Source organism: Zingiber officinale, chromosome 9B (assembly GCF_018446385.1).
Source record: "Zingiber officinale cultivar Zhangliang chromosome 9B, Zo_v1.1, whole genome shotgun sequence".
NCBI lineage: Eukaryota > Viridiplantae > Streptophyta > Magnoliopsida > Zingiberales > Zingiberaceae > Zingiber > Zingiber officinale.
The window spans coordinates 77,514,577-77,525,912 of record NC_056003.1 but is presented as its reverse complement, the minus strand read 5'-3'; the positions used below and the strand labels follow the sequence as shown (position 1 = coordinate 77,525,912).

Sequence of the window (11,336 nt, the reverse complement as noted above, 5' to 3'; positions counted from 1 at the left end):
CTTGTATTTATCATGGAGTCAAGAGGCATTAAGTGTTGGCGCAACATGACCGACAAAAGGAGAGTGAATTACCTATAAAAAAATAAATTTTTTCTTATTCTATTTTGATTTGATTAGTAGCACAATAATAACAAACAGAATAATAAAACTGAACAATTAAAGAAAAAGTAAGAAAATAATCTATTTACTTGGCAACTTTGGTGGTTGTTAATTAAGGCGTTGAAAAAAATTTCACTTAGAATTCTCCTTTGTTGCAGGCAGAAAAGTCTTTTACAGAAATTGATAGCTTGGTTGTTAATTAAGACGTTGAAAAAAATTTCACTTAGAATTCTCCTTTGTTGCAGGCAGAAAAGTCTTTTACAGAAGTTGATAGCTCAAAAGAAAGACTAGGAAAGTATACAATACTTATTGTTCAAGTTTTGATATATTTCCTAGCTCTAAGGATCTTTTTATAACCCCTGAAAAATCTTATCTGAGGCTGAAAGACGCCTTCAATAGGGTGAAAGACACCTCCAACGTGATAAGTTTTATCCGTGCGAAGATAAAACTTATTTTCGCTAACGATCACTTGGAATGCGCCTTCCATGGCTTGGAAGACGCCTTCGATGAACAGTACGAAGGCGTCTTTTAAGCCATTGAAGGCGCCTTCCATACGGCAGATCAACTCCTTTACTGATCTCTTCATGTAGGTCTTCGCATAGGTGATTATCCAACTAACCGGAGTTGATCTCACCCGAATCCAACTCCGACCTTCTCTTCGAGCAGCCTTTCTCCCCAGCTTCTTGTTCCTCGAACCGTTGCGCGCATCCTTCTCGTCTACTGATGTACTCTTCCGCAGCATCTCGTCTTTCGAATGCACCGAGTCCGTCAACTCCCTTCCCGTGCCATCCTTCTCACTAGTTGTGTTTTCCGCTCGACTTCTTGTATTCCTAACTCCTGCACACTTAGACACAAGGATCAAATATGACAGGACCTAACTGAGCATAGTTGATCACATCAAAACTACCTGGAGTACTAACATTAAGCATTTGATTACAATTTAATTCCCAATATCTGACTCTGATTATTAAAAGCACCAGTCGGGCATGATCTGTTTTCAGTATCAAACTTCTAATGGCTTGCAGCCAGAGGATCTGTCTCCGAGTCACCATCAAACTGCTGATTTGTTAAGGCTTCTGCAGCCTCAATTTTTCGGAATGTCGAAGAACTAATTTTGATTCCCGTAGATTCCTCAGGCAATATATCTACTACTTCAATCTGCATTTGAAGATCAATGGATATGGCTATTGGAATGTCAAGGAACTCGCGAATGGTGGTGACCGACTTCATAATCATAGACATACGTCCATGTGCATATATACCTTTAATTGTGATAACCCTCTCTCTGCCCTTTTCCTGTTAACAGCAATTCCCCCAGGCAATGTCTCCTTGCTCGTGACAAATTCAAAGAATTTATGTGAGGTTTTCCACCATGCTTTAGTTTAATTTATTGTTTCTTAACTGTTAGATTGCACTCCAAATCAAATGGAGAGTAAAATACCTCACAACTATAGCCTCCAATTGTTCATCCCTGATTGATGGACCATAAGGATCTGTGATTGGATCCACTTCAACAGTCAACTCAGGTTTCATGGACTACAAAAGAATCAGAGATGAGAAACAGAAAACTATAAAGTAAAAGGAAAAAAAAACGATTACATAAACATTTCATTAACATTTTGCATGTGACTATGTGAGCAAAACTAATTATATTCTGATGTAACATTTTCTCATTGATTTTTTCAGATAGAATTATGTTCTAATTTCTAAGAATCTAAACATATACAAACACACTTACACAACAGAAAAGAAATGTTGCAATGAAGTAGAAATCTCTTTTGTTAACAATTGCAAATTTTATTATAAGTCATGCATTCATTCCAATTTTTTAAATGAATTTTGGATAGAATATTCTGGGTTCTGACTCAGTTTTCCTAAAAAGAAAGAAAGAAAGAAACCTTTTATTTCCTTTTACAATAAGGTAAAACAATGGAGTTGGAGGAACACACTGGAAAACAGCTCAGCGGAACTGTGTGGGATTCCGAGAAATTTATTTTAGTTGAGGTCAAACTACAAGTTAGGTTGGGGTCTTAAGTTGGGTGACACAATCCTGCCTGAATTGCTTCTTTAGAAGGAGAAAGTTCTCTCCAGAAAGGCTAGAAGGGGGAAGGGGGAAGGGGGAAGGGGGAAGGGGGATTTGATTCTTCTCAGTATCCTGATGTGAGTTGTGGTAGTAAAGGAACCCCCTCCTTAGTTACCCTAGATTAGTATTTATAGGCCTCAAGATATGTGTTCACATTGTCTGGGATAGCCTCGCGTCTCAATTTTAGGTGTCTGGGATAGCCTTAAATCAATATCGTGGCATAGTTGCAAATAGTGCATCCTGTATGTTTACCCCACCCTCCTCAGCAAGGAAACTAACACGTGTCCTCCAACTAGTGGGTACCATGCGTCAACATTCAAAAATTAAGGTTATATTTAAGTGGACGCGAAGTCAAGAGGGGCGAGGAAAAATTACAAAATTACATGTGGACCTCCATCATAATATACATCTTTTGTGTCACCCAGTCATGTCCTGGCGATACCAAATCAAATATCGTATGATGTTCTCAAATCCTCCACAAGTTAATGAGTTGGCAGAGTATCAACCTATTTCAATGTGAATGGAAAGAGGAAAGGAGATGCATCTGAGATTTGCACTTCAATAGAAGAAAATCCTCATCTAATGACACAGTTTTCTAGTACACAGGCAAATACAATTTGGCCAGATTATTATCAAGTGCTAACTTTCAAAACTGATATTGAAGAGCAAGAATGGGCAGATGCTAAGATGATCCCAGTCAAGACAAAGCAAGAAAAGAAACAAATTATGGGAATCAAGCTCCACATAGTTAAATACTGAAATGATATTTCACCAAAGATTGTAGTTTAAGGGAAAATGTAGAAAGATAGTAAAACGTAAAGAATCACTACATCGCTGGCAATCATGCTGGAAATACACGTAAAAACTGGGTTAAAGCTAAATGGACAGACCAGCAAACTTAAAAAAGAAAATTTCTGCATACATCATAATATATTATAAATGAGGTACTTTGCATAACAAGACAAAGTTTGATAGGTCTGAGATAATGTGAAACAATGTATAATTTGCCATATCACATCTCTGAGTGAAATTTTACAAAATAGTGATCCTAAAAACTGAAACCAATCAAGTAAACTAAACATGAAATCTACATACGATTGTCTAAGTAGGTGGAAAGCTCCACTACAATGGAATTAGGGCTCCATTCTATTTGAATTTGACATTACAATGATGCTAGTCACTTTTAAACTCAGCAATATGATTTGTCACAGAAAATGTAACTATGATTAACTACTGTAGTTGTCATTTGTTGCAATTTATTTCCTATAAATATTATCAAGAAGTGAAAGGCACGACACAATTATATCCTGATGGTACTCCATCATCTATTTGTACAAGTACAACACTCTACATGTATAACAAAATTTTCAATAGTATTTCAATTGCTTCTATTGCATTGAGTGTGATAAATAATCTTGCTGAAAAGGTGAAGTGGAATGGGAATCCAAAAATATTTTCTCTACTAAAATGATCAGTTATTTTATTACTAAAATTAAACTTCTAGATTGGAAAATAACAGAAAAAAGATATCAGATTGCCCAAATAAACAAATCAATAACAAGTAAATATACTTCAAGTCTTGAATCAGAGTAATACTAATTATTTTGAAGCTTGTGGTTATTTCTCTTTGCAGTTCGGTGGCTCAGAGTCATGCATAAATTAACAAGATTCATCTGGCAATTGATATATCTTTCAATGGATTACCTTAATGTAGATCTTCACTTACCTTAATGTAGTTCTTCACACCTTGGATGCGCTTCTCAATAGGTTCTATTAAGTAAGCATACTGCAATTAAGAGCAAAGAAAATTTTAGACATAATGATCAACAAAAAATTGCAATTGACAAAATTATTAAAATTAACTTGCAGAACACTATGCAGTGAGCTGTAGCTTAACTTAATTGGAGGCAATTAAAGGCATCATTGCAAAACATAGTTCACATAGACCTAGTAGATTACTTCTATATATAACATTCATTGTGGCAAAAAATCTCCTTACTCACTATCATAGCAAGCAATTAGCATTTTTTGTGTGATCTAAACAGGAGACAAAGCCGGCCCTAGGCCAGGGCTACCAGGGCTCCAGCCTAGGGCCCAAAAAATACCAAGGGCCCAATATATTTTTTTTTATTATTATTATTATTATTATTATTATTATTATTATAAAATTAACTTTTTCTCATCCCATCATTCGCGATTCTCCTCGCCATCACAGAAGCCCTAGCCCTCTCTGGCTCTCTCGCCCTCGCGATTCTCCTCGCCAAAGCCCTCCCTTGCCGCGACGACTCGACGAGCCCTCTCTCAAAGGCGCCCTCCCTCAGCGAGACAAGCCCTCTCTTCCCGCTCTCCCTCGACCGACGAAGCTCCCTGCAACGAAGCTCCCCGTGATGGCAACCCTCTCCGACCTTCCCCTGAGCCTCCCTCACTCGTCGCGAGGCTCGCGACAAAGCTAGGGTTTCCATTTCCCAGTGCCTCCCTCCCTCGCCATGACAAAGCTCCATTGCCAGTAAACATAAATTTCAAATAGAAAAAACTTTTAAAGGATAGCTGAAATTAATCTATAAGTTTTCTCTCTGAATTTAAACTTGCAGATCAAAAAGTTGCTTCCCCTGTTGATTTCCCAACCCTCCCTCGCTGCTACGAAGCTCCCTTGATGGTAAAGGCTCATGCTTTTCATTTTCTTGTTAATCATGTTTTGTTTCTGTCATTCTTTCATTTATCCATTGTTTTTATCATGAAATTTATCAATTGCTTCATTAATATCACATGAAGTGTTGCATATTATTAAATAATTACTCCATATTGCCTTTGGTTGCAAAATCTTGTGCTTGTAACTATAGTCTCCTTTTGAGTTTGTTCGGCATAATATCAACAAAAGCACTCATTGGGAAATTGGTAAAAGTATGGTTGCCAATGTTATATTTATTGGGATGCTTATCACAAGCATGTTCAGGTATGTTACAAGTTTCAAGAGCATAGATTGTTCAGTTTATTCTACTTGAGACAATTACAAATACAGGTTGTATCTGCTATCATTTCGTTAGATTGTTTATGCTCAAACAAACTTTGAAATATTAAGTCTATAGGGGATGGGGTGACTAAATTTTAAAGTTTCAATAGGAAACTTCTACTAGCATCTTGAATTTTTCTCCTCTTATGTTTTCTTTTGATTTGTAGACATAGTTTGACTTATCTCCTGAAGCAATGGAGTTTGATCTTCATATAGGAAAACATTATCAATTTATGTATCTCATCTTTTTGTTAGAGAACACGGTGGATTTTAAACTTATGTCAATGTATGTATATGGTGTCCATATGGATAAAAAATATAGATAAATGCTTTGTTACAGAACACGGTGTCCATATTTTTTTGGATAAATTAAAGAACACGGTGTACATCTTTTTGTTAATCGATCAATGTACAATGCTTTAGCATCAATGTAAAATATATTTATGAACCACAATGACTCAAGATAGGCTAAATGAATTAGTAATTTTATGCATTGAAAAGAATATTTTGGAAAGCATTGAATAAGATGCTATTATTGATGATTTTGCTTTTAAAAATGCATCACGAAGACATTTTAAATGAGTTAACTCTGTTTTTTTATACGTGTATATATTCTATGATGGATGAAGTAAAAGTTTCTTTTTTGAAGAAGCAGTGCTCGGCAGATAAAATTGGAGCATAATTTATAGTTTCGCCCCGGGCCTTTAAACAACAAGGACCGACTCTAACGGGAGAGCCCTACCAAAAATGTTTTGTCAATGGAACTTGCAAACTCTATCAAATAATGCTTAACAAAGACAAATTAAAAATTACTTTATCTTAAACCTTAGGGTATTTTTCTTATTTGATTTTCTTAATTTATTGTGCTAAAATAAAGAAAGAAAGAATAGTTGAACACATTTCAAGTTCATCTCCAAACAGCCAATTTATGACAGCAAAACAAAGAAAAGCTTGAAAGAAGAGAAATAAGATACCTCTTTTTTGGTCAACATTGGTCCATCACAAACCCCAACCACAATCCTATCTCTGGCAAGATCTGCTGATGCCTGCAAAAAGTAAGCAAGTGAAGAAAAGTTCAATTAGGCACAAGGGAAAAAGAGAGGGAGGCAAAGGGAACTGACCTTGAGGAACAAATGATGGCCTTGGTGAAGCCTATCAAATGTGCCACCAATCACAATAGACTTGTAAGAATTGGGAGGAGATGAGGGAATCAGACCACCTGACAACATTTATTACGCCTTATCTGAGTTCAGTCTTGTGTCCTCTGATAATACAATTTGTTCAGCGCATGTGATATGAAGCAATGTTAGAGCAAACAATTTAATTAAACAATATATCTTGTATGTGAAATGACAACCAATTGCACAACCAACTTGATAAACAACCTAAAACTAAAGACAACGCAATAAACGTGAACCCAAATGAGCACATTGGGTAAAAATTGACAACAAGGATACAGGTACAAGAAAACTCAATAACAACAAAAGTGTACCAATAGTACATTAAAATTACCAAAAAATATAAGCTAGTTGGGTTGTTAGTATTACAATCAATTAGCTACTTACTCTCTAGAATCTGTTCTGTCTCTACAACTACAAGTTATGTAAGTTTAACAATTGAATCACCATCTTATCAACCATATAGGATAGTCCTTATTCATCAACAAAATACATATGAGCAACGAGGCAATGATAAATTAGCTCCCTTGCATGTTCCTGTCCATAGAGATCAGCCTTCTGGTATCACCCAACTACATACTCTTACAATGTAAATATAGAATTACACTTGAAGGTCACTTCATAATGTTTAAGATGCCGACCCGTGCCACATGAAACGGATGGTTTTACCGACCAGCACGAGCACTGATACCCTACCGGCACAGCACAAGCGAGAATCTCCGGTGCGAACTGACGGCACGACTACAGTCAATAAAAAACTATATAAATGTTGAAGACCTACCTAGAAGCAGCTGCAAGGGTGATCGGCTAGAGATTACTAGCCACGAGGGCGAACGGCGAGAGATCAGTAGTCGCAAGGCGGCGACTACTCTTCGGACAAGTAAGCAGTAAGCTTTTGTATATTTCAATTCGATGAGAGGAGAGATAGTCGATCGACTAGTTATCGCAAGTAGTCTTCAACAAAATCGTGATTGTCCAACCATAGGTGTCATGAAATCACAAAGGAAGGTGAGCAAGGAGGAAGAGGATTAGAGCATTTAGAATAAAATTTTAATATAACGATTTTAATTAAAAAAAAATTATTGAAATGAAAATTTTATATGATATATCAGTGTTATATAAATTTTTATAAAACTATAAGTTTTATATAAGTTATTTATACATATATTTAAAATTACCCTAAGTTGTAGCCCTAAGTTCTGCCGCCTCCGGCCTCTCCCTCTCGCGTCTTCGAAGCACGTCGTGCCACTCGACGCCATGGTTGTCACCGCGCCGCCCACTCCCATCTCTTTCCATCCTAGAAGATGGGCTACAGTCGGTTGTTGTGGGTTGTCGCCCGAGAGCTAGGATGTCGCCGAAGAGTAGGTTGTCGCTCCCTCTCACGCCTATAGCCGCGAGCAACAGCCTTCTAGTATCAGCCTCCAGCCTTCATCCTTCTGATATCACCCAACAACCTACTCTTACAATGTAAATATAGAATTACACAAGGTCACTTCAAAATAATGTTTAAAATGTCGACCCGTGCCACCAGAAATGGATGGTTTTACCGTTCCGGCACGGGACCAGCACGGGCACAAGTACTCTACCGACAAAGCACGCGCAAGAATCTCACAACTACAGTCAATAAAAAAACCTATATAAATGTTGAAGACCTACCTGGAAGCAACTGCGACGGCAGATTACAGTGTTATATAAATTTTTATAAAACTATAAGAGTGTTATATATATATATATATATATATATATATATATATATATATATATATATATATCATATCAAATTTTCATTTCAATATAACGGTTTTAATTAAAACCATTATATTAAAATTTTATTCCAAATGCCCTAATCCTCTTCCTCCCTGCTCACCATTCCTTAGTGATTTCACACCGCCTGTGTCGACAATCGCGATTTTATCGAAGACCGCATGAGATAACTGGTCGGTCAACCCTCTCTCCTCTCATCAAATTGAAATATACAAAAGCTTAACTGTCCGAAGAGTGGTCGCCACCTTGCAGCTACTGATCTCTCATCGGTCACCCTCGCCGCTGCTAATCTCTAGCCATAAGCTCGAGTGTCATACCACAAGTATCCAATACAATTAATTTACCTAACCTCTCCTATGCTAATGTAACATAGGGATGACTCAGATCATCTCTCACAAGGAATGTAATGGTAGGTTGATAATCCTAACATTCAATGTTATTGCTTTTTGGGTTTTTGATATGAAACTGGGGGGTTTAGGTTTGAGTTCTAAAACTAAGAAATGAATTAGCACTGCATGTAATGAAATAAAATCCTAATCCATGAAAGACAATGCAAGTAAAGGAAATCTAATCTAACCTAATCTACACTTGCAAGAAAATTAAAAGCAACATAAAGTAAGCATTGAGCCATTGAATGAAATCTAGAGCATTAAAGAAATCTAAACTAACCTAATGACATCCCAATGAAGACCAAGCATCATGGAAACATAAATTGCTAAACTAACAAGCATTGTATGGAATTAAACTAACCTAATTGCAACAATTATAGTAACACAATTGGTTGAGGCATTTCAACGAACATGTTGTGAGCATTGAACAATTCGAAACTAATGCTTGAAACCTTAACAAGGGAGTTCAATTGATACAAGCATTTAACATACTCAACAACCAACAATCATACAACCAAATGATCAACTCAACATATCAACCAACACATGAAAAGAAAACAACCCAAGTTGCGGAGGAGATTGGACCTTCCTCTTCTAACCTGAGGAGGAAGGGGCTGTCGAGAATCCTCCTCTTCTAACCCGAAGAGAAGGGCTGCTGGATGACAGAGCGGGTGCAGAAGGGGCTGCGGCTTCAAGTAAAGGGCGGCCGGATCCCTTCTTCTAACCCGAAGAAGGAGCTGGTCAACCAGATGGATGCAACGAAAGACGCCAGTGATGGAAGGAGTTGCTGCGATCTGTGGAGACGTGGAGCCTCCTCTTCTAACCCGAAGAAGAGATCTCTAGTTCTCCTCCCTTCTAACCCAAAGGGAGGAGGTGGAGGAGATGAACCCGGCGGATGAAGATGGTCGGAGATGCTCCCTCCGGCAGCGGCAGCGGCAGCGGTACTGGACGGAGATGCTCTCTGCCTTCTGTCCGTGAGGAGAAGTTTGGCGTCAAAACTGGATTTGGATGAAGGTAAAAGAAGATGGAGAGGGGGAAGAGAGGGCCGGACGTCCGGCGGCGGTGAAGGATGGAGCCGCCAGCCCTTGGTGGAGGAGAGGGAGGTGCGGCGGTGGCGGCGTGTCCGTGAGGAGATATGGCGGCCGGTGAGGGGAAGAGTATGAGGTGAGGTGAAGTGAGGTGAGGTGAGGGTCGGCCGGAGGTGGAGAGGAAGTTGCCGCCGGCCCTTGGGAGTGGAGGAGATGGATGGCGAAGGAGGAAGAAGGGTGGCGGCGTTGATTGCGGGAGAAGGGATGGCCTCGGGAAGAAGAGGGATTAACGTTTTTAATGGGTTTGGTTTTTAGGTGTGAGAGAAGGGTCCAGAGATTTGGATACGAATCCAATAAAATTTAAAATTGTACTTTGAAAATTAGACTGGAAGGTGGGATTTGAAGAGTGAGTTATTAAATTGATTTAGATCATTGGTTGAAATCATTAGAAGGTTCTTGGTTAATTTGGTTGATTTGGATGAAGTCTTTTTGATGGGTCTAATGATTAATGTATGAGGTATTGTTATAATAAGGTCTGAAATTTGAATTTCAGTAAAGTCGTAAATATTTTCATTATGTGCTAGTCACTATTTCAAAGGTTAGTAGTCGCCCGTGATTTACCTCCTACGTGTTAGCCTTGGGACGGATTGTCATCTTCAATTAAACTCTTCTCAATCTTTAGATAACTTAGATCTTTATTCGATGAAGGCTCTCTTTTACTTTGAAGGTGATGATCTCTATGAACGGTCCAAATTAATCCAGATGAATATGATGATCAGAATGCATTAAGATCTCCATCAACAGTCCAAATCACTCTAGATCAGGATGGATGATCAAGATACTCCAGATCTTCATCAACGACCTATATCACCTCCTTACAAAACAAAATATGTATTTTTAGATAAAATTTCAAAAAAAAATATAAAAAATTATATCAAAGTTCTAAATAGATACCAACTCATAAAATATGATATAAGATAAAAATCAAGTATACGAGAGGATAAAAATGCCAAGTAACAGAGCCAGAATAATATATCAAAATGCTCATTATCAACTCCCCACACTTATTATTGCTCGCCTCGGGTAAGTAAAATCAAACTAAAAACTCATTCCCTAAGTAATTCCTTCAAATACTAAGAAGATCGTAAAAGATAATTACTTAAGATCGTCAATACTTAAAATTCAAGGTATTAATGAACTTAGTTCTTGCATTAGTTAACAAGTATGGTGACTTTAATGAATCTTACATAGACTAAGAATGAGAAACCTCACAATATAATAGTGGTTGATCTCACTCACACAACAATGCAAAGTAGAGTTAACTCTAAGCTATTCATGATGTCACACTACCATATGTTTGTTTATTTAGTATTCTCCACCACTATAAACACAATAAGACATGATGAAAGACTTTTTAGAATTTCAAGAAACATAAGTACATAGATAAAAGTATGGCATAAAAGTTGGAAAGAAAACAGATGAAGATATGAGACAATAAGAATGTTATCATGTTGAGTTCAACTAAATAAAGTTCATAAGCACTCTATCTACACTTTCAACAACAACCAACTCACCGCAACAAAATTTTCTAATAGTTTCACACCCAAATTAAATAAATTTGCACGACATATCTAAATATATATATAGGATCAAAAAGCACTAGAGGGGATGAATAGCTCTTATGACTTTTTCATATTTTTGTAAAGCAATTGAGAAAACACGGCGGAAATAGAATTAAGAAATGAGAATACAAAAGACAATTGCTAACCCAAGTATTTTTTTTAC

At 37.4% G+C, this 11,336-nt stretch overlaps 1 protein-coding gene across 6 annotated transcripts; it reads right to left on the bottom strand.

The window, feature by feature from the left end:
- Positions 1–298: 298 nt before the first annotated feature.
- On the bottom strand, positions 299–9,869 carry LOC122024416 (phosphopantetheine adenylyltransferase-like). Of its 6 annotated transcripts, none has more exons than XR_006123420.1 (8): positions 9,109–9,869; positions 6,314–6,456; positions 6,167–6,238; positions 3,909–3,968; positions 1,541–1,635; positions 1,362–1,431; positions 1,007–1,257; positions 299–936 (listed from the first exon to the last, which is right to left on the bottom strand). XR_006123420.1 is itself a non-coding variant. In XM_042583039.1 (7 exons), exons 2-7 carry the CDS (start codon positions 6,419–6,421, stop codon positions 1,111–1,113), a joined length of 552 nt encoding a protein of 183 aa, XP_042438973.1. In that variant the 5' UTR covers positions 6,422–6,456; positions 9,123–9,867; the 3' UTR covers positions 988–1,110. The 6 variants fall into 6 exon arrangements, 1 of the variants encoding a protein (XP_042438973.1); XR_006123419.1 differs by having other exon boundaries at positions 299–943; positions 9,123–9,867; XR_006123416.1 differs by having other exon boundaries at positions 9,123–9,867.
- Between the last annotated feature and the right edge of the window lie 1,467 nt (positions 9,870–11,336).